This window comes from Cuculus canorus, chromosome 2 (genome assembly GCF_017976375.1).
Source record: "Cuculus canorus isolate bCucCan1 chromosome 2, bCucCan1.pri, whole genome shotgun sequence".
Lineage (NCBI taxonomy): Eukaryota > Metazoa > Chordata > Aves > Cuculiformes > Cuculidae > Cuculus > Cuculus canorus.
The window spans coordinates 143,883,471-143,908,204 of record NC_071402.1 but is presented as its reverse complement, the minus strand read 5'-3'; the positions used below and the strand labels follow the sequence as shown (position 1 = coordinate 143,908,204).

General features: G+C 36.4%; 1 protein-coding gene across 3 annotated transcripts in view; it reads right to left on the bottom strand.

Annotated features, from left to right (window-relative positions):
• WAC (WW domain containing adaptor with coiled-coil) overlaps positions 1–24,734 on the bottom strand; it is a 58,089-nt gene that overhangs the window by 22,315 nt on the left and 11,040 nt on the right. For all 3 annotated transcript variants that reach the window (XM_054057788.1, XM_054057787.1, XM_054057789.1), the window contains exons 4-7: positions 10,428–10,534; positions 9,770–9,885; positions 9,203–9,315; positions 7,464–7,772 (exon numbers count right to left, since the gene is read on the bottom strand). In XM_054057788.1, the coding sequence (XP_053913763.1) occupies positions 7,464–7,772; positions 9,203–9,315; positions 9,770–9,885; positions 10,428–10,534 (645 nt within the window). The remainder of the gene's footprint in view (positions 1–7,463; positions 7,773–9,202; positions 9,316–9,769; positions 9,886–10,427; positions 10,535–24,734) is intronic.

Here is a 24,734-nt window from a genome sequence, read left to right as displayed (position 1 = left end):
AATCACAAAAAGAGGAAAAAAAGCAGCCACAAAATTTGTATATGTTTTCCAGTAATGTGTGACTAGGATAGCTGACTAGATATTAGTCCCCCTTAAAACCCTAAGTTAGTAGTAAAAGTCTCTGTTATAGAAATATCACATATTAAAGTCTTACATTATGGTGTTTAGAGTAAACTTAAGGCAACAGCAAGTCAAGACACATGAAGCAAACAAGCATCTTGTCACACTAAACAACACGTAAAGCTAAGCTGAACTTGGATCTGTCACAGTCCACAAAAAGATGAGATAGACTGGCAGACAAAAGTAAGGGAATTAAGCACAGAGGGACATATTAGTACTTATACGTACAAGTCTCCTACCCTACTGTTTTAAGAACCTTACAAAAAAACCCCAATAAAGCAAAAAAAACCAACAAAACATCCTCATTAAAAAAAACCAAACAAAACGAAAACAATACTAAGCAACTACTAGCCCTAGTTTCAAAACATATTTAATGTAGTTAGTCTCGCTGTCACAGCTGAATTGAGCTGTTCCAAGTAAAGAAGCAGCTCACTATATTAATTCACATAAGCGATACCTGAGCTTCAACCACACCACCATACCAAACAGCTGGATGTATTTTTCACCCATGCTGCAGTTTTGACCACTAAACAAACCCAATCAAAGGCAAACTCAAGCTAACAATGCAGTAAAGACAAACCTGAAGAGCAGTTCTGGGTATTTACTGATTTCTTGAACAAAAGGACTCAAAATATGCCACAAACCCATTGAATTCCATAAGGTCTGTAAAATTTGGGTGACCTTCTCTGCTATAAAAATGCAAACTAAACTACATCAAAACAACACAATCCCATCATTCTTTTAGGCAATATGAAAACACTATTCTGTAGCTGTATTACTGCAGGTGTTTAATGTATGTGTTAAAACATATTCATGAAGGATATTTTTTGTACAATCACCCAGATTGAACACCTACAGAAAGTGACATGAAAAAATTATGTCAAACCAATATTCCAACCTTCTGAGATCATTAATATTACAAACCAAACAGTTCAAGAGTTACAAAAAGACATCTCTCTGATCATAACTATCTCCATGTACATCACATTGTAACTGTTACTGAACATCACAGAGAATGCAGAGTAAAATGGATGGTCAAAATATCACCGCACTTCACAAATTAAGTAATGTTAAGTTAAACATAGTAAAATAAAGGGCATAAACCTGTTTCTGCCAAAACAACAGTTGCAAAAATAGTTGTGGAAATACAAGTATTTCTTGTTTATATTAAGTAGTCTGAATAGCTATTTTCTTCTCTACAAAGTGAAACGCCTTTGTGATGAAAACATACAGACTAAAAATTAGCTCTGTATAATCACAACTTTCATTACTTTAATTTAAACCAAACTATCTTACTCCATGGCTTCCAGAATACATGCTTATTTCACAGAAATAAACTCAAGAAATACTGCCAATAAAAGAAAGCCTCTGGAACATGTGGAGGTGTTCAAGGCCAGGCTGGATAAGGCTTTGAGCAACCTGGTTTAGTGGAAGGTGCCACTGCCCGTGGCAAGGGGTTTGGAACTAAACAATATTCAAGGTCCCTTCTAGCCCAAACCATTCTATGATTCTGTGATTCTATGAAATAGTTACACATCAATTTTTGTACGCTATAATTACAAAGTATAAAACTGGATAAATTAATAATGCTACATAGAATTTGCAAGTTTCACCTTGTAAAGTTAACACAACTAGTCAGAACTCCTCAAGATGAAAGGTTTGTTTCACAAAAACTCCTCATCAATCACTCACCAAGGTGTGTGCACTTCCCCTGCTTTTTCCACAAACAGAACCAGAAACTTCTCATTCCCTCCTTTTCCTCCCTAATTCCCCCCTTTTCTGATCTGCTTTGAGACTGTTCCATTGTATATTTTGCCAGTTTATTTTTCCAAGTTCAAATGCTATTTCCTCATTTCTAAAACATTTCATAGGATTTAAGAAATGCTTAGAACTACAGTCTTTTAATTCTTAAATGCATTTGAAGCCTCAACAGTCATGTAACGATCAAAACCAACAGTGTGCTGATAAAAGTTCTTTACAAATCAGCATCCTTTAGTTTTACAACTCTGAAACATCAATCTCTATACCTATGCCAACATAAGTTCATGTTTATTAACAAGCTAATTACAGTATTATTGCAAAATAAGGGGTTTAATTACACAGTAGTCATTAATAAACATAATTTGAACAGTTAACATTAATTATACTAATCTTGAACTCACAACTGAAACTCTGCAGATAGAAAACGCAAATTCCATCTGTCCCTTATGCAAAAAAAAAAGTCTTAAAGGAAAAATGAACCAGGCTGCAAGGCCTGCAAAAGTTTCAGACTATGAATGAAGTTGCCTACTATTGGTAGGGCAACTCCGCAGCCACTTCATTGTCAACACCGATTTCCACACAAATGCTGTGCAAGTAACGAACCTCACAGAAAAATTTCAGCTGTTACCATGACAGTACCAAGGAAAAATAAAAAAATAAATTAAAACCAAAAGCAGACCATACCCTCTGCAATTTTTTTAACTGTTAAAATCTTTGTTAATTCAAATTTGTTCTAGCTCTTCCCTTGAATAAATAAAAAAATAAAATTAATCACTTTTTAATTACCTTTTATGATTTTAATTATATGGCTTTTCAGCATTTTTTTCCATGATAAGCCAAGCACAGCAAAAGTTTCAACTTCAGGAGCTTTTAAGAAAACTTCTAATAAAAAATATTTCATTTTGCTATGGCAATCTGAAAGCACCAGCTGCCTTCTGACAATCATATGCACAAGTTAATTAGATGCAGTCTACATATAGATCTATAACACAGAACTAAGCAAGTGAGCAAGAAATAAAACTATCAAAAAACATAAACCAAAGTAACTAGATGGCAAACTAAAAAAACTAGGTGGAGATTAACTTAATGTGAAGAAATATTAATTTGTTTTACATTAAAATGGAGGAGAAAAAAAAAGTTTTTATACTAAAAATAATTTTTGAAAACTGTAATGATTAGGAAAGAGCTTTCTATTCCTAACCTACTGTGCTGGAGTGTGACCAGCAATCACATCTTTTGGACAAAAAGCAGAGCAGTCCAAGATATGAGGCAATATTCTCTATGACCTGTGTGATAAAGGTACATTTTTGTTGCGGGTTTCAAAAAGGTATCTGAAGTGAAGTAACAGCAGGCTACTGCTTGCCCCAGAATTATCATGTCAAGCCAGAATGGAACCGTTACACTGCATATTCCCTTTAATAACAAGGTCAAGTACACCTTTCAGAAAATTCACCACAGATAATTTTCAGCAGTTGTGCCACAATGTTCCTCAATTACAACCTAGATACAAGTAGGCAAATAGTTCACTTCTCAGAGTTTGAGACAGTATATTAAGATGCTGCTGAATCTTGCTGTTATCCATCTCTGCCCCACATGATACAAATCTTTGCTTTTAAGCAAACAGCTGATCTACTCGTGGATTCACAGTACCTCATTCTGAAAGGCAATCATATATTACAGTTAAAATAAACTTATTCAGATCAGGTTTAATGCAGCAGGGTGAAAAATGAAGTCTTCTGACTGCTACCCCGTTTCAACAAAGACACCAACACTCCCATATCTGTGTTGTGCCTCCATGACCCCATTCTACCTGCTGGAATCCTTTAAATACCTATTCCTAGTACTTGCTTGCTCCCTCCTTGTCCATGATGTGCCGAGCTACGGAGATGTTAGTGTGACAGAGAAGTGAGAGGGGAAAAATGAGGAGGAAATGCATTTTTTGTGCAATAATTTCCTTCATAGTGCTCCTTCTGACAACTAGCATAGCAGTACTCCATACACAACATGTATGGACTGCTTGAATTACTGCTGCTGAAGAATTACAATACATTCACTTGTGCTAAAGTACCTTAATGTATAGTCCACCAATCGAGTTCTCTGAGCTGTGACGCTCATACTTCACTTTTTTACACAGTTCTGTCCTGATCTACTAAGGACCTTAAGCCACCTCAAAGTATACGTATATTTAAAAGCAATGCATTTTGTAAACACATTTGGCCAAATGTAATTGTGGCCACAACAGTAACTAGGTTGTCAAATAACACAAATTCTCTACTATACCAAAAAAAAAAGCATCTATATTTTCTCATTTGGGTTACTCCAACCTTAAAACTAAGTTCTCATAATTTATCTCTGCTGCCAAAATAAATGTAACAGCAATGCTCGGCAAACAAATATAAAGTACTGAGAAAAAAAAAAAAATCAATTGAGTAATATACTTAAAACTGCAAAACTCAGCCAAAGAAGCTCCAATGATACCAGAGGCGATGTTAATAACTGCCTCCTAAAGATTAGCAAGTGTTGCAAGTAAGAAAACCACAGGACTGAGAAAAAGCAGAGGAAGCAACTCAGCTGTCAGTAACTGACCAGGGTCACAACCCACTCAGCACAGCACTGCCCAGCTTGCTAAGTGCTCTCAGAAAAATGTAAGTGATGCTGCACTAGAAACAGAAGTGCTGCCTGATGGGACTCAGAAGAAAGGTGTGAGAAGAAGTATCCTACAGACACACTGTTAAGATACAGACAATACAACATTTCATTCAGTAACAGAATTAGAAAGAGGAAAATAGGATGTGCCCTACAGATAAAGCAGCCAAAAAGTAGGACAAGCAACCCCACACTTTACCTGCATAAAGCACTCACAGTGAGCACAAAGAGAAGCAGCAGATTCTGACTGGAACATTCAAACCAAAGAGTAGAGGCCAAATAGTTCCCCGGGAACTCTCCACTACTGCCAGCCATTGAGGGCAGAAGACTACCGCTAACAGCTGAGCTATAGTTCAGCCAGGGATTTTATTCAATCTCCTTGTGGGACTACAACATACCCCTGCAGCAAAAGAGATTGAGCTGAAAAAAGTGGTGTTGATGGTTTTTGCGGTTGTTCTGTTGTTCATACCATTACTGCATTACACAGCAAGAATATAACTATTAAAGCAGTGGAACATATATATATTGGCGTAACACTGCCAGCAACACATGGGCAAGAGGCAACAACTCATTTAGGTAAGGACTACTGCACATACTAATCAGACATTTGGATCACGCTATTCTTATAAGCAAAAATTACAGCTTTACCTCTTTCTAATTCAGAGAGCGGTTGCACTGCTAGTGAACAGAAAAAGATCAAAGGTTGTTTTCTTTACTAGTGTAAAAATAAACCTCTCAGACTATTTTCTGATGCTACAAAGGCACTTTTAGAAAACTGTTTGAACTGAGTGTCTCAGGATGATTTTTATTTTTTTTTTTAATTTTCTACAAACAAGTTACAAACAAGACCTTAAAAAAAATCACATACCTGTAGTACTACAGTTTCACAGTCACCTCTGGAAGAATAAGTAACAGAAGCAAACTATCCAAAACCAGCCTGATGTACAGCACTGCTTCCTCCCTTCTTTTAAACGTAAATACGTAAAATACTACAGGCCAAATTTCTTTAAAAAGAAAAAAGTCTCTGTAATCTACCTTCTCTGAAGCTCAGTATTATATTTGCTCACAATGAAGTGCCATGAAACACACCAACAAGGTATGAGTACTATTGAGACTCTATCCATTTAGCCCATATAAAAACTTAAAAAAACCACATAGGAATACAGACATTAAGTGATTATTTAATATGGTACCATCCCTGGTAACACAGCTTCTAAAGTAAGATTTACAGTGTCAAGATCGCCCTGTGATTATTTTCACTATTCAGACCCAATTGTATGTTCTCAAATGAATGTCATATGTAAGAAATACTATAACTCCCTGCCAACATTTGCAGCTGACACAATGGGAAATTCCTTCAATTGCAGTAAGGTTCAGTTGCTCAACTTCACTGGAAGCAACTAATAACATGCAGCAAAGCAAGGAAAGAATATCCATTTTGAAGTCTGATCACACACCAAACAGAAAACAAGCACATGCCAGGACTGAGTAATAACAAGCGTTTTCTTTAAGGGTATTTTAAAGATAGCAATGAAAATAGAGAAGGTACACACTAAAGGAGACAACACTTGACATGGATGTTTTGTACTGTCATGTTTGAAAGCGCAAACTGCAGTCAAAACATAGATGTTGAACAGAAGCAGGTAACTGGTCATCAGTATAAGAATCACGCATAAAACAGTACACCTTGCTTCTTGCTTTATTGTATTGAATATAAAAAGGCTTGATGAAAATCTTCTGATCCTTTGTAGTTTATAGACAATACTTATATACCAGGGCATGTAAAACCAGCATGAGGTCTCAAGAAAAATATATCTGAGTTCTTCACATGCACAATTTTCTTACACTGCGGTACTTTTCAATTTATGGTCTTCTTTGGATATTTTGGATGGTTAATCGCACTTATCTGTACGTAAAACCTGGAATTCTTTAATAAAGAGAACTGGAGGGCAGGAAAGCACATGCAGAGTATAACACCAATGTCAGATCTGAGTATTTCTGGTCTCTTCTGTTTAGCTCTGTACTATTATTCTGCAACTAGACAGACTTGCAAATATCAACAGGGTAACACGGCACCTTTCAAAAAAGTATTCACTGCTACACTAATGAAGTAATATTTTAAATTAAAACCAGGCATGCCTATCAAAAATTACCTCCTCCTCCCCAAGCCCTCAAAATACAATTTTCTCATTCAATGTTACTCTCTAAGAACTCAACAATACTAAAGTATCCCACGATTACTAACAACATACATCTCCACTCTCAGAATCTTCTTAAGCTCTTCTTTCCCAATAGTGAAGCAAATCCAATTAAAACACTGACTTTTCAAGGGCCACAGACAACACACAGTAAAGTTCTGATCTTCGCTTGACGATTCTAAATGTTTCTGGTACATATTATACAGAAATACAAACTTTCAGCAGCTTTAGAACTGAAGATTCAGTATAGCAGAAGACATGGATCAAAACACAATAGCTGTTACAGACATGTAGAAAACTGTGTTGCTTTCTGTAAAAACTGCACTTCTGTTTATTGAAAAGTTGACACTGGCATTTGAAACAATAAGAGCAGCTCATAAAATACAAAAGTCCAAAATGACTTTCAAATGGTATAACCACATCTATGTTAAGAACTCAGATAATGGCAAAGAGCCAAAATAACATAAGGGAGGACAAAAATTAAAATATGTCCTACTAAAATATATCTGTCAAATCATCATTTGAAATTAAGATTAAGCCAGTTAACAGCAAATATTGCAGTGTCACTTTCAAGTTGTGCAAGATATAGCAAACATGGTTTAAGAGGAAACGAACACATCAAAGCACACACAGTCAACAGGAAAAATATCTTTAAATTCTAGAACTAGCATACTTGGAACAAGCAACACAAATTAAATGCGCTACCTTAAATACCAGAAGGAATTTCATTAGGCATACCTTTTCTCTCCGTTTTCTGTGCAGGGATGGAAGATGTGGATGTAGGCAGTTTCGATAAAGTAGATGCTCCATTAGCATCAAAGGATTTCTTTGGCTGGTGATCAGATTGTAGAGTAAATGGACTAGGAGGAACAGTGCTTGGGGTAGCAGTTGGATGAACCACTGGTTTGATGGGATGCTGTACTGGAGTAGAACTACTGTGAGTCTCTGCTCTTGGCAGTCTGTAGTCTCTGTCATTATGCCTGCTTGTTTGAGATAAAATATTCTGTGGGAGCATACTACTGGCGTCACTGGAATGCTTGTCTTCCACTTTTTTGACGATTCCCAAGTATTGTTGCAATAAGAAAAGAAGATTAAATTAGAAACTTGTCTAGAACTGCAATGACTTTGATTAATACAGCTGCATATCAACAACTAGAGTTGACTGAACTTTACAATTAAAAAAAGCCTCAAGCACATCAGCATCAAAAAACCGAAGTTTAATTTCTCTGACCTTTGCTTGATTTACAGTTCCGGTTAAGCACTGTGTTTTGATGAAAGGTTGCTTTATAGCAAGTATTACAGTCAAGTTAACTTTTGAAGTCTCCTAAAAAAATCTAAATCAAAATCTATTATTTCCATCTTATATCTAGTGTGAAGAGAGAATTCATGCCATTTTTTTGTTCACTGAAAATCCTGAATACTGAGTATAATGTAATAGTTTCAAACTCCAGTCTTCAAAAAATTCAACTTCAAGTCACTAGACTACTACTATAAAGAAATTACTTTCAATTGAATTAATTCAAGAAGACTACGTATTAAATGAGTGACTAATATGCTTTTGTCACACAATTATACACTTTAAAATACACTACACAGGGAAAATACCAAGCAAATAGAGTTATTCTTGTTACTGCTTCCTAGAGTATCACCTGTCATAAAACGAACAGTTACTGCAATATGCGTTTCTGCTATCCTTTTGTAGCATTCAGTACGCTTTAGCATATGCGGTATGTTTCAGCATACGTTAAAAACCAGCCCTTTATACATCTCTGCCTTGTCAAGTCCCAAGCAGGGGGGTGGTGGTGGGGCTGCTTCTACTTTTAAACCACCCTGAGAACTATGCTACAAATGCACTCAAACTACATCAGCATGCTTCAATAATGTCACATTACAATCATCTCCCAGAAAAATTTGAAAAAGATTAAAGTTAGATACCAGGAAAAAAAAAATTAAGTAACAGAAATTCATAAGCTGGGAAAGGCTTTGCTAAGAATATTAGCACAGCAAATATATGCTTTCAATACAAGCCTCTGAAAACCCCACTATTGTATCCCACTCAATTAGCTTATTATTTTCAGATGTGAAATCAAGGTTTTATAAGCAACTTCTGCATCTCTATTTTTAAGTACAGAATATGATACTGACAGGTCTCAATGATCACAACAGGCCAACTATACCATAAACTGTGCAAGTTGTCTCAATAACTACCTATTAAGATAATTAAATTAGGCAGTAAAAGCTGCAAAGAGAAGGAGTATCATGAAAATCATTAAGCACGCGTGGGACTAGTAAGGCACAAAGTTATTTTAAGAAACATTTGGGAAAGCTGTTTGTGCTATCCACTTTGGCCTTCTTATATAAAAAGGTGAGAAAAACAGCTAAAAAGTAAAAAAATCAATTTCCTTCCTTGAGTTTGGAAAAGATAACAGTAATGCAAACAAGGCAAGACTATATTACTATTAAAAAAACACACATACTTCCACTTGCAAACCCACTGGCAGCTGTCGCCTGCATCACCTCTCTTCTGTAATCCCTATCTTTTGGGAAACTGTTAACTGACATTTTGCTTGCTTCTTTTTGTCTCTGCTCTCTGAAGAAAAGAAAACACAAGTTAAGCAAGGACTGACATCATCTAGTAATAAAACACTTTCCACAGGTGTGGTCACATGTATTTAAACTGTCTCAGGAGCTTGCTGCTACAGAAGGGGTAGGCAAACTCCAGCCACTGCTTCCTTACAGCAGTGCTTGTCGAAGCCCCCAGTATACCAGTTCACTAATATTGAAAGAAAAGCCCGAAACCAAACCAACCAGAAACACCCTACCAAACAAACAGAAAAAAACCAAACCAATCATACATCCCCCTAACACTCTGCTTTGGATCATCAAGGGTAAAACAGCTGCCCGAGGTCATGATAAGGGTAAAAACAAGGTAGACCTAGACCACAATCTTTTATAGCAGTAATCTATTAGATAAGCTCAACTACTCTTAAATGAGCTTAAGAATATTTGTTCTTTATACAATCAGCACAGACACACACATATACCTTTCCAGCCACTCTTTTGGTTTTTCCCATTGTGAAACTTCTGTTCGGCAGTTGTAGTAGTACTTTTTTCCCGAGGAGCTGATGTGTTCAGACCAATCATCCGCAGAATCATAAGCCTTTAAAATAAAATTATTGGACAAAGGATGACTCAAGAGCTTTAATACACAAAATTTAAAAGCTTCCGCCACTTTTAAAACTACATGGTGTTCCTTATATGCACCCATATCACTGCCTTCCATTTACACCATCACTTCTAAACGCCTCTTTCATTCTGATAGCTTAAAGAAGTGACCACTATGCTCCTGCTTGCGCTCAGCAAGTTTCCCCCGCTTTATTTGCACCAACCCTGAAACAAAATCTAACAGTATGTTTAGTGGGACAATGTAATATCAATATTGATAACATTTTCATTTACATAACCTAGTATTTTAAAATTCAAAATAGGTACCTCAAAGCTCTAACGATTATCAACTAGAACAATTTCACAACATACAACAACTGCAGCTTGGGTTTACAGAGTGTTTATAAAATAAAGACTGATGCTGGAAAACTCAATGAAGCAGATAATGTACATGCCGCCTGTTTGAGATGAAAGGACAACTATACAGCATGTATGAATGGGGTCACACAGGGATGAATACCAATCGTAAATACTCACTGCATCAGAAGTTTTGCTTGGATTATTGCTGGGATTAGAAGAATGTGAATTTGAACTATGAAGAGCACTGTGGTTATGTGAATTTTCTTGTGGAGAGTAACTGGTCCCTAAAGGAAAAAAGAAAGACTGTTCACCATGTATGTTCTCAAAGAAATCAACCATCTGTATTCTAAGGAGGTGGAATGGAGAACGGAGAAGGCAAGTTGTCCACAGCCTGGACCACAGCATAGTTCAGATGCAGAAGTATTTCAGGAAAGCATACACATATTCCTTTTTCACACAGCATAAAGCTCACTTTTCCTTTTTATGGTAACCAATAAAGGAGTATGTCCCTTCACTAGTCTTACACTTAAACTTTATTCTACTACAAACAAACAAGTAGCCTTTATATCTTTTGATGGTTGGAGGAGTCCCAACATGTCAAGTCATAAATTAAGAGACATTTTCTCAAGTCAGAAAGTTTAAATGTGTTTACCAACAGCCTACGCACATAGATACACAAAATTAGGTTTTAAGTTCACTGGAGCAATGCTGTTTCCTTAAACCTTTTGAGACTACCTGTAACTGCTTCTAGGTAACTTATTTCTATTTATGCATATAGATCAACATCCCTACACCTCAGCCTCTGCAATATAAGTATCAACATCTAGAATAACAAATAGAGCACTGCCCAAACCACAACCTACTTCTGGCCTCCCTAACAACTGCTTCTCAAGGTAAGCCAAATTTCTTCCCACCCTGAAAACACTTCAACACAAAACAACAGCTGGGAAATGAGAACGGAGGTAACTTTTAACTTTTACATTTAAATTTGTGCCTAAGCTCACATCACCAATTGCACCTGAACAGTTCCAATTACAATTAAACAGGGCCATACATTAAACCCTTCACAAACTTATTTTAAATGCCCTGCTCTTAAGGCCTCACATTCTTTGAATATTTCTAATCAAGTAAAAACTCTTCCATTCTTCTTGATCCAATTTCCTCTTCCTAAGTTTTAAATGCTTATATAAGTCACACAAAACTAAGAAATATATTTTTCTTACACATTGCGAGGAAAAACCTAGATATTCCAAATGCGGCACTCACTCTGCCTTTATTTTTCCTCTGCTTACTAAGACGTTTCTAAATATGCAGGGATACTACATTAGGTATCACTAGCTTCACATACCATATAGCAATCTAAATAGGAAGTCAAAGTGCTTTGCAACTGGCACAGACTATCTTATAGGGAGCTACAGAGAACTACAAAGATAGGTGAGAGTGAATGGAGCCATTAAAACAACTAGTATTTTCTTTAAGCCTTCCGAGAGCAATGCACTCAGAAGATGACTAAATGATACATTATGCTGCAGAAGAGGAAATTATAATGTTAATTCTGTCTTCAGAGCCTTCTGACTACACAAGCAATGACAAAATTACTGTTTCAAACTTCTTCCTCCCTGCCTCACAAGCAGGTTAGAAAAGCAGTCCACAAAAGCAAGGAGGTACACCATGACTAATTCGTTCAGTACCCTATGAAGGTTTAAGACTGATCTGCACATGCATGAGTTACTGCTACCTGAACCATCACTAGCTCTGAACTTTGAACCTTTCCCTACACTATTTTGGACAAAACCAGACCTCATTCCCTCTAAAGATTTGGAGGGGTTAAAAAAAAAAAAAAAAAAAAGGAAAATCTTGTCTTCAAATACAGCTCTCCAAAGGCAAGACGATTAGCCCTACACCAAAAGTATCTCGCATGTTCAGAGGCAGGTGGGATGACTTACCATGGGGGTAGCCTAAACTTGTCAAAGCAATACACACAACAGCACAGGCTTGTGATGTACATGAGCAACAATGAAAAACAGAGTTTCTAGTGAATGACAGGACTTCACGTTACATACATCAGAAAATTCCAGAAATTAGGCTTTTCTTTATACATTTATAAACCCAGACGTATTTAATTCCCCTAAATATACGCAAATGTATTATAATTACAAGACTGTACCCCCTAATCCACCACACCAACAGTCTTAATTTTTTTTAGACACTGATTGTGGAATGAAATGGCTGTTTAATATTTTTGTATTAATCATTCCTTTAACAGTCTTTATTTATTTACTATACCCTTCCCAAACTGTACTGAGATGAAGTCATTAAATTTCTTCATGTATTTCTATAGGTTCCTTAAAGCAGACATATTAGCTCATTTCTACTATGAAGTAAAAATCAACTCTCATGATAAAGGAAAAAAAAAAAAAGATGAAAATATACCAGATGGCTTGTTAGAACAGTTTGATATTAAGTCACTTGAAAACTTCAGAAAACACCACTGTAGTTAATTTACTGTAATCCCTTACCACAGACCAAATAACTCTACACCTTTGTTCAGCGTACTCAAGATGCAGTTGGCGATTTTTAAACTAGTGGTCTAAATACACCAGCACAATGAATCTAATCTAACATGCATTTTCCAAACATGGCTAAGATCCAACACAACACATATTAAATCAACAGAATCCTTTAAAACCAATTATATCCAACCCATAAACAAATCCCTCCAACTCTACGAGCAGACTTTCAGCCCCCACGTGGTCTAACAGCTCAGCAGCATCCCCCTCACCATTTCACACTGTTCCCAGCCCCAGTACTGAGTCACAAAGCACCTCCAAGCGAGTATCAGAGTGCTGCAGCAGTCACACCCACCTACAGCCAGCCCGATAACAGCAACCCCTACTACGCAGCAGTTTCTCTGTAAGGAGCCCCTGGGCCTCTCCACACTAAGCTGCAGTCTTCCTAGAACTTCCAGGCTGCACATCCACGGTCTTGCCCTGTATCAAGCATCCTGTCCTACCTGAGCTGGCCTCAGTGTCATAAAAACTGATCATGGCTGCTCCAGCAATACCATTTGGCTTAGGTTGCCAGGACAAGCTATGTGGACTTTCACAAGGGCCAACCATCAACATATACCGGACGGTGTCTAGGATGATTACATGCTGTAATTAGAGGTGCAGGCTCACCCTCATACCTCCATCTTATTTTATGGATAATACTGTTTTACATTTGGACCAATACCCAGTCTTCCAGGGAATGAGCATATGAAAGGGCTGCCAAACTGACGTTTGCTCTTCGGAAACTTCCAAGACCAAAGCAGATGATGCTCTGAGGAACAGAAGTTTTACGCACTTCATAGAAGTTAAGGGCTTAAGGTTCCTATGTAAACACCAAAACCATATTAACCACATATTAAAATGTTACTGTCAGTATAAAAAGGTACATTCCTGCACAGCAGTCACCTAGGAATTTTGACAACCTGGGTGAGCAAGCATTATCAGCTCAGGTTGCCAAGGAAAGTCACTCAAGATCCTTAAAAGGCCAAGTTAAAAATGGTATGCAGAGAGCAATCTGCAAGTGGAGGTCTACCCTAAAAAGGTGTTTGCCTTACTTGTATGCTAGCTTTCACCATTAGCAAAGCCTAACCGAGCTATTTCGAGGTGGCTGTGACTTACAATCAGTTCCTGCACCTCCCAGCTGCATGCCTGGTAAGTAGATCATGAGAACAGGATCAGTAAGATTAGTTCATATCTCAGAAACAGGCCTGATGGGGTCGACAGCATGTTACTGTCCCTCATGATAGTCCCTTCCCTCCTAGGGATAGACCTTCCTGACTACTGTCTCTTCAAGAGGGATCAAAAGACTTCTGTTTTTAAAATGCTTATTAGCATACCTTAATATTTAGCAATTTAAAATACACACCTTTGATAAACCATATAGAAATTATATTGTGTTACAACTCTTCCAATTCAGTTACAGAACTCCTCATAGGAAACATTTACTGCACCACCACTGTGACTTTCCTTCGCTTAATCATTATTTTGGAAGCTGTTAAATCTGGGAAGAACAATGCCTAACTGGGAGATGGCCAAGAGCATCAGCACTACAGTTGTAAGTAACAGTGCAACTGTGTGAGCAAGCCTTCACTATCTATGTCCGCTGATAAACAGGTCATAGGATGGGTCAAGTCAAGGTTAAATTATCACAACTATCTTCAAATCATTCAAATGAAAATGACATCCTCCTCTTCAATGCATGAAAACCAGAAAGAACAAAAAGCATGGTTCTGGGAACCAATTACAAAAACAAAAAAACAAAAAAAAAAAAAACAGGCAGCAATTTAGTGACTACTACAGATTTGAGATTATGCTATGCCAAGACTCACTTTAGCAGCGTTTCTTAAGTAGTTTCCAGACTCAAAGTGCTGATTTTAAGACAGTTTAAACTGCAACAAGGGTCCCACGCTATGCTGGACTCAGAAAAAACATAACATAGGGTAAACCAGAATATTCCGTTTTGAAACACAGTCAACTTTCTCCAGTAATTATCACATTTAATTAATATATCCATTACCACCACTTCAACCCCGAGGAATTAAGAGAAGTTTAAATTCTACGTTAGCTAAGGATCAAATTGCTCTAACAAACCAAGTGATTTCTCTCATTTCACCCTTGCCATCTTTCAAGAACAAGCTGAAACTCTTTCCTTTCCAAAACTTATACACCTATACTCACAACTACGGCATCTATTTATAACCAACTAAAATACATTTTCCTGCTGCTTGATTAGAAGAGGCAAATACATCACCATGCATTTCACACCTTTCTCTGGCATTCAAGTGCCTTTGTGCAATCAAAACTTTTTAGCTGATAAAATTATGCTGTACCATAAACATAAAAGCTCCAACTGAAATGCACAAATCCAAACACTGAGAAATATTAGCTACTTTCAAAAGATAAATACAATCCAGCAAACAGTAAAAAACAAACAAATGTGCACTGAGAAGTTGGACAGTAAACAAGTTCACACACATCCACTCACACCCACGATTTTAGCCAGGCACAAATAGTAAAAATACCATAGTTGCAGTAGTGCAGTATAGTCTTACACTATACAAGTGTTACAGTCCAACACAGAGCTTTTATGTTTCCTTTCCAGTCTAACAAATACTCTGTTAATATCCTAACTCTCCTTTTGTCCATAATAAAAAGTGCCAGTGCAGATAATACAAAGGAAGGTTTACAAATGCTCACCAGCTGGACACGAAGCACAAAAATGTTCCACAGCAATAAGTGGTGTAACTGGAACTCAAAAGCAGGCCGCCCCTTCCCTCCCTCCAGAGGGAACAGGAATTCAGGAAGGGCTCTAGGAGAACCTTCTTTTCTGCCCTCAGAAACCAGTTATATGCAAAGAAACCCTGGACAGCAGAAAAGCCAGTTCGTTCTATTCATTTCAACTCAATACAGACTATTCTATGACTCCATGTTCCACCTTTTACTTCCTGTGTAATCAGATTCATTAAGTGAGAGACAATATTAGAACTCGAACTTCCTTAACAGAACAAATATTGGCCAACTGACAGACACTAACTGTTAACAGTAAAAACTTAGCAGCAAGATAGTTTATCATAGCAATATTTAAGGGGATAACTGATTAAAACTGGTTTAAACAGTGAAAAATATCTAGGGTGAGCCTAAATTAAAATAGCTGAAGCGCATTTCAACTGACAACTTGGTTATTTCAGTGCAAGCAAGTTTTTGTGCAAAACACTCTCTGCAGTTCTGCATACAGGAGGAAAAAAAGTAACACAATAGGAATATAATACCCAATATCTCAGCAGTAATATGGCCATTTTTACTTGCCACATATAAAAGTAATAAGACAAAATACATTTTTTCTGTACTGCATTTTCATGTGGCCTGCTGTATTGAAATAAAATGTGGCTGCCTTCCACAGGCAACGAAAAGCATGAAACCCCACAATTTTTCTAGTAGAGCAATGGCCTCAGAGAATACACCAACTGTGCAGTAACATTTTCTGGTAATTCACACCATATTAATTTGAATGCATTGCTCTGCCAAGAGAAAGAAAATCCAGGCTGATCACTGTACTGTCCAACTGTCCATTACATACTTATTACGCCCCCCCCCTAATAAATGCTTTATACTCATCGACAAGTAGCTCTATGAGCAAAAAAAGCCTCACTTCCTCCCCTATCCTCCTCTCCTACTGTATCTCCCATCCAGAACAGCAAAGGCTGGGCTGTTTTGTAATGTCTGATTCAAAGGATAATCATTCCAAAATAAAGAAGTTTTCACCTTTTTCTCCAAGTTATGATTCACACAAAATTTCATGAAAAATAGTCCAAAATGTTAGTATAAACAAACCAAGAGCCATATACACATGGAAGGGCACAAATGACCGATAGCAGATGAAAATTACACTACAAACATACAATTTTCTTCATATAGAATTTTTCTGATAAAATCATAGAAAAAACAACACCTGGAAAAGGAAAAGCCCAGGGCAGTAAACCAATGAAAATCAAGGACTTGCATTGTTTTACTAGTGAAATACTCAAATAACATGAAGATATTAATAATTAAAATGAAAAAGATTAGCTTCAAATTTTATCCTACACATTGCATAACATAACAGTAGTTTCCTATTTTGCTGTCTTCTTACATTTTTATTTCTAATTAAATCTGTTCAATTTATTTCAGAAACTTAAGTTTAATTTTAGGGCAAACAGTATAAACTGGTCCAGAAAGAAAAGCAATTATCTGCCCATCAAAAAGGAAACCAACAGGCAATGATAAAACTGTTCAAATTAAATTCAGACTTCTGGGTTCTCATGTAACAATTTGGTGATATACTACTCCAACAGCTAACAGGCAGATTGTTTTCCTACCACTGTACTTCAGTATAAATTGATGCAACAGCTTGGGTTGTCCTCACTGGTAGAACAGATACAAACTTATTCCCGTCCACTCATCCCCTTCTACTTTGCTCCTTTCCTTGTTAAAGGTGCAGCAAAAGAACTAAATAATTTTGGGGGGTTTATCCTCCTCTCAGCACACCTCCCAGCAGCAGTGAAAAATCACTTTTGGACTTATAAACAACACAGAAAATTATCAGATTCACTGAACAAGATCCACTAGATCCTTAAGCTTCTGTAAGACCCAGCACTCAAATGTTCCAAGCTATATCCTTCAAAAAAGCGCAACGGATGAAACATGCATTTCCACTGCACTCTAGACAAATCCCTACCAATTTTCTTCTTCAAAGAAAATCAGTATATTGACAGTTTTCTTGATATTTCAACCATTAAAAACAAAAATAAGCAAAAAAAAAAAGGAAAAAATCTACCATCACATGTAAAAATTTGTTCTTTATTTCTGAAGAACAGTAAGCAATACTGTTTGAAAGGATTTGCCCATTTCTCCTAAATTAAGGCAACATCCAAACAGCTTCTAAACTCTTCCATTCATAACTCGTTAGAAAGACTCATGGGTAATAAAGTAGATAGTTCTAAACAAATTGAAATCTACAAGTTGAAACTACTTGAAGTTAAGAACTACCTGTTCTTAACAGGAACAAATTCTTCAGACTTACATTTCCTATTTCCTCTTTGGGTTCAGGTCACCTAATAAAATAAAAATGCTAGCAGCATCCTCAACACTCCTTTATACTTTTAAGGCACATACTTTGAAATCAACTCAGAAAAGCAGTTAAAGCAATTTTACCTACTGAAAATATAAAAAAGTACCATGAACTTTAGCAACACAGTCTCATATCCTAACCCTCTAGCTCATAATCCCAGAAGATCTCAATGTGTTAAAGAAAAACCAAACTTGTTTCTACAGCATCGCTGATGATAGTAAATTTTAAAGTCTTTTTAATCTTGCAACACTTAATAACATTATCACATTTGTCTTAAGTGGAGTGGGACAGTCTTCTAAAAAGAAACCACAGGTAGTCAAGAAAGAAGCCAAACTATGCTTTCATTCCGGACGGTTGCACAGAAAAGTTCTCTAATATAGCATAAAAGCGCACAACAGAGATTCTTCTGTCGTCCAGTAAAAGCTTCACAGAGCAAGCAGCTTTTTAATTCTCATGACACACAAAATCAGAAGTGTTAAACTGATTAGATTAGATTACATACCAGGAAGAAATTTTTTATTTTGAGGGTGGTGAAGCACTGAAACAGGTTGTCCAGAGAAGTCGTGGATACCCCATCCTTGGAGGTGTTCAAGACCAGGCTGGATGGGGCTTTGAGCAACTGGGTCTAGTGGAAGGTGTTCCCTGCCCGTGGCAGCAGGGCTGGAACTGGATGATCTTCAAAGTCCCTTCCAACACAAACCATTCTATGATTCTATGAATCCTTACAAGAGTGTATGCTACTGTTTTGTGCCTCTGAGTGGTCTAGTATCTCCTCAAGATGTAAAAATTCCACTACACAGCTACAGCAAGAAAGGCGTGAACAGGATTTCAGCTTATGCCAAACGAGGTATATTGAAGTTTTTAAACTGGGCCATAAGAAGAATCTAGCTTTATGGCCAAGCACCTGATAACAAGCAGTTTTTGGTAACAAAACATTTCACTAGGCATCAAGTCATCTGGAGTATTTTTAAATTATTACCACTGGCCACCCACTCAAATGCTTTCTCAAAATTAGACTTAAGGGTTACTAAGACTGGATAATCAAATCCCTTAGCACTGGGTGGAGAGGTGTCACAATATTTACTTCTCCTTCAAGGAGCTTCCCCAAGAACATAAAACAGATATATTGGAAGAAACGCTGACATTTAACAACATACACTTCAGCGAGGTAAGATGGAAATTGCTTCAGCGCAGACACTCTACAAAAACTGCGTATTCCAGTGTTTAAAAACTACTAACAGCACAGTAATAATATGAAAGACTGATACACCATGAACTGGTCACCACTGACAAAAATTGGAACAAAGTCAGGGGTTGTGCAAAACAATTTCTGCTTACAAAGGAGGAAAAATAAACAAACCGAAAACAGTGGCTTCAACACAGCTCTGAGACTGCTCCTCCGTTTTCTATGTATCTACAGCACTGAATTAGTACTCCCACTCACAAACTCAAAACAATTAAGCAAGGTATGACAACTTAATCTCCCTGACAAAATCCTCTAAACAAAAATTACATAGGAACTAGGCCACGTTGTTTAGAACTCTCAATTTTCTTTTAACGTTTTGAGGATAGTTTATTTGGGACAATGAACTTTAGGCAGAAGATTCTGTGAATGCAATTATTACCTACAATTTAACTTGCAGCCAAGTTTCCATTATTCAGTTTGAAATAGGGAAGATGAATTTGCAGCTTTTTCTGAAGACAGGTAGTGCTATACAGTGACAAATGTTCGTAAAGTTTCCTTCATTTAAACTGAGCATGCACTCTTCACAATCAGCAACTCTACTAGTACTGGTGGTGTAGAAAGATTAAAAAAGGAGTTTCCTTGTTAGAAAATACCACTGCAATCAGGTTAGTCACAGACATAACTATCACACTTCCATCCTTAACAAAAAGGCCGTGGCAGAATCAATGCCTAACCACATTTCTGAAAAGGTAAGAACAAAAAAGACACTGGGCAAATCTCTTCTTAAATGCGTCTTAAAAATATTAACTGCAAGTCACATTATCTTAAAATTCGTAATTCAAGATACATCAAATTTGACTACCCTCAAAAGGCATGCAGAGTTTTGCCTCATTCAGTTCTATTCTGTAGGTTTATTTTGTAGGTTAACATAACATTGCTTCTTTGTCCTCCAGTTACTTAATAACCATATCTGACAAGAAACAAACTCCACTTCAATAAAAGATCACTGCTTAAGTGCTATTAATATTTGCCAGCTGAGGAGAACTTTGCTTCTCTTCTAAAAGTACAGCAATGTCCATGAAATTTCTAGTTAACTCATCACAAGTGAGAAAGCTAACTTGAAAATATTTACTATTAGGAGCAGCAATTGCACAATAACCTTTTACAGGATAACTTGTGAAATTACGAGACTTTGACTAACTACTCTTTCAGTTCAGGACATGCTATACCAATGCAGCAAGTCTAAGGATTTTAATTTTATGCTTACTTAATCTTCAACTGGGAATTTTCTGAAAAAGAGATGCTAATAACACTGAAAAAAAACAAGTCAACACCCCCCAAAAAACAAATGCTTGCTCAGGGCTCCAGGCAGAGGTGGGAGGCAGCCAGCAAGGATCCACCTAAGAATTAATATATAGTGTTGTGGCTTTAATACAATGGATTCACAGACTTAGTTTCAGGCTGGATGTTTAGCTCAGCTTAATAGAAGTTATTGTGCACTATGGTTTTCAAGTATCTAAAAGCACAGTAGGTAACAAGACAATCATTCCCATGAAACAATTCTTAAATATATAATTAAAATTCAAATGGTCTTTCTTGGAATTTCCTTACTAGAGGAAAATATGCCTCTCCACAAAAGCTAAAGGTATGCTCAGAAACCAAAAACTTATCTTATAATTGCGTGGTTGCCTAAGTGTCTCATTTTATTTCCCTAGCTAAGTAAACACTCTCAATAGGCCTATAGAGAGACTACAGTCATTGGTATAGACAGCGTTTTGCCAATAAAAGAGGTGAATTTTATACTAGTTGAATTTGAAGAGAATCATACTATTTCTCACATTACATCAAGTAGAAATAATATTCCTGCAAAGAAATGAGAGGCTTTGAAAATTACGTCTGTTAACCTGTCAGGTGCAGGTGTCTGAGTGAGCTCAAACTATTTAACTGGACAAGATCCAAGCTCCCACTGATGTTACTCAAGGGGGACACCTGCCACAAACACATCATCATCCAGAAGGACATAATTACATGAAATAAACACAGCAGAAGAAAACAGGTAAAGTGCATTACCTAATTTGTACTGAAGAGTTTATGCACAGATATGCATTATTTATAATTATAAGCCTGAATAAAAAAGCACTGTTTTCGGGTTTTCCACATTTGGGAGTCAATAGGTATGTTTGAAACATAATAAATGAGACAAGCACAGCAAATCATAATCTTCTTTCCCCATTTTTGCTACTGATCGAAATGCATAATTCTTAACTGTTACTCTAACAAAACCCAGTAACAAATCTACCTAGGAAAGCAATGAGGAAGACTGTTGCTTTAGAGGCCATAAAACAGCATGATATTTAAGAAAACTAGGATACCAAGGGAGAGGAACTAATCTGTGTAACTGGGATGGAGTTTTAAATATCACTTCTTAAAAATATCTTCAGAAAGCCCAACATGGCTGAATATATCATACTTCTATGGTAATGTGGTGAAATGCAGAATGTTTCTCTTAAAAGAAAAAAGTTAAAAACAAATTAGTCTTACTAGGGGTATTGAAATTCTTACAGCAACAGATATAATAGGTTTGAAAAAGGGGCAGAAGAGTTTTTTGTTGTTTTTTTTAAGTTTAACTATGCTGAGATTTCTTCCATAAGAAAGTACCAATACTGGCAATTTAAGACAATAACTTAGTTTAAATCTAGTAAAGCCTAATATTAACATGCTCATAACTATAGATATTTTTTCAAATTATGTTTTCTTTTAACAAGAAGGACGATCTTCAGGTTCCCAGAATAAGCATATTAAAAGAGTTTTACTGTTAAAATCAATAATCTCTCAGATCTTTAGATATAGTTACAGAATAAAGTCAAAGCTCTCACTTCACTAGAACAGGCCAGAAATTATTCAAGTTTTTATTAAAAAAAAAATAAAAATCCCTGAAAGTATATTTTAACAAACATTTCTATGTACTACCTGACAGCATTTTGTTTCTGCATAAATTAATGTTAACAGTTTATCTTTTCACAAGCTTTCCTCTGGTAGGCAGCTTTCTGAGAGAAGAACAATTGTACAGAGAAACAACGGCGCCAGTTTTGAAGCACACTCCTCAAGAGAAAATGATAAGTAGTAAATTCAAGATGCATAGTATTTGGAATTAAAAAGACATACAAATATGAAACAGCTAAATACATTTTTTTCTTCTTAATTCACCAAAGTGGTTCAACACCATTCTCCTTTCAGCACCCACTAAGTGGGAACTTGCATTCCACTAAGCGAGCTCCACACACCTGTACAAGGAGATGCGCCTCAAAGCTCCATTCTTCCCCACATAAAACACAGCAACCTTTGGGGTTTTAACCACCTGCCCATAAGGAGGCATAGGAGAGCCATTTTCATTTACCCTTTAAGTAGCTATGTCAACTTCCTAAAAGTAAAAAAATGGTAAGAAGCAATTTCATGTTATCCAATTAACTGGACCCACAAACCAAAAACCAAACAAAAACTAGGCCACACTGATTTTATAGTAGGATCTTCCTGAGCCACAAAATCATATGCCTTCAACCACCGCTACTAAAACCAGAGAAGGTATGAGCTGATCAAATATATGTAGCTAATGTTTTCTAATCAAATATATAAACATACAAAATGACACAATATTTTCGTAACATACAGCTTTTTCTGCATTTTTAAAACAAATGCCACAAATACTTAAAAATAGGAAAATATAGCTTATATATTTATTTAAGATTTATTTGTATTTTCTCTCCTGTAAGAAGCTGTACTAGGTGAACCATGATCAGGTATTATTTATCAAAATGTTCGTAAAATTTCAGCAAAAAGGCTGTGACTGATTTCCATTCAATATTGGCTTATTGAAGATTTAAATAAAACTGTTTTAATCTTTATATAAGCAGAAGTAACCTAGTTTATCCTGCTTCTTATCTCATCCTGTAGCCATCTTAGTCTCTTAAGCCCAGATCTGTTTCTCATATTCACAGTCAAAGCTAAAGCTAAGGACAAGAATCAAAAAACTGAACAGCAAAGAACTAGATGTCACTGTCAAGCCCTTGTCCTATGGCCAATTAGCCTCTCTGCTTCCTTTATGGCCACAATGAATTACAACACAAATATCCAGGCAGGTCAGCAGACTTCATATGGAGGAAAATACCTAACTACAGTTTCCTTCAGTTAATTCATTGTGTATCTTACTTCACTATCTTACATATTAGAAAGCTATCCTGGAAGAGGACTATTTCAAGGAAAGCTTGATTTAATAAATGTTACGATTTCTTTCTACCTATAAAACACGCCTCTTCAATAAGTTCTGCAAGACATAGTAATAATTTCTGTTGAGTGAAAACTTCATTAGAATTAAGCAGAAAATAATATCTAAATTCATTTTAATTCTCAGTACACTTAAACTAAAACCTCAACTGTAGTAAATGAGAAGATGTTGAAATTGAAACAACTGAATCTGATAATCCTAAACCAGCTTTTAAATGTCATCCCATACTTTTGGGGGAAAATTTTAGTTTCATTATTCTCTAAATTCACTTCACTTTAGAAGTGCATAAACATAACCTACACACCATGAGTTGAAGGAGTACAGCACTTCTCTAAGTCAAAGAGAAATACCAGTTTAGAGAAATTATCAATTATTCTCCAACATTCATATGAACAAATTTAACTTTGAAATCAAACTGTACGCTGGGATGTGGCAAGGGGGTAAGGCAAAGGCTTTCTGTATCACTAAAAAGCACAGGAGACAAGCATGTCAACATGTAACACATCTGTAACAAGTTCTTCTGGCAGAATAAGCAAGTAACTTAAGAACTGTAAAAAAAGTAAAGCAAGTTCAAGATACTCAAGATACTGCCCAAGGAGGTGAAGCTGTGTAGCTAGGGCCAACAAACTAAAATCAAATCTGGTAAACGTATGCATCACCGAAAAATATCAAAGCCTGCATTAAAATTGAAGTGTGCAATCATCTTCAAAGAAACGCGTTCTACATACAAATCTGGTATAAATTGTACTGAACTGCAGAAAAATTCCTAACAATTTAGATGGTAAGAAATTTCAGAGATCAGATAGAATCCTAAAAAGACTTTAGTATAGCTGCTCCTAAAACAAAAAGTGCTGATAAAGTACATAAAACTTAGAACTGTACCAGTGCAGCAGGCACCTGCAAATACTGAATTCTATTGTCAGTGGGTCCATCATAGGTCATGGATCCATCAAAACATGTTCTCAATGACTGAAAATCCTACAATGTATTAAAAAACACATTCACAGTTTCATAATCCTCACATGCCATGAGCCAAGATCAACCACTTGAGGGGAAAAAAACATTATCAGAGAAGTGCTATTTACAGAGTTAACAATTTTTAATCCCTTTCAATTTGAAGTCCACTAGTCAACAATTTTTGAACTAGAAATATTCACATTACTAATTTGTCAGTGCATCTCTGATCAACCAGTTCAACTTTCCATTTGAAGCAAACCTTAGAAAACTGTCATCCAGTTTCAAAATTTCCACCTCTGCAAAAATCATCACAGTCAGTCACTCCAATTGTTACTACCTACATTAAAATCGTGCCAAATTTCTATTTTCTGAATATTTAGGTTAAGCTAACTCAATCTTGAGC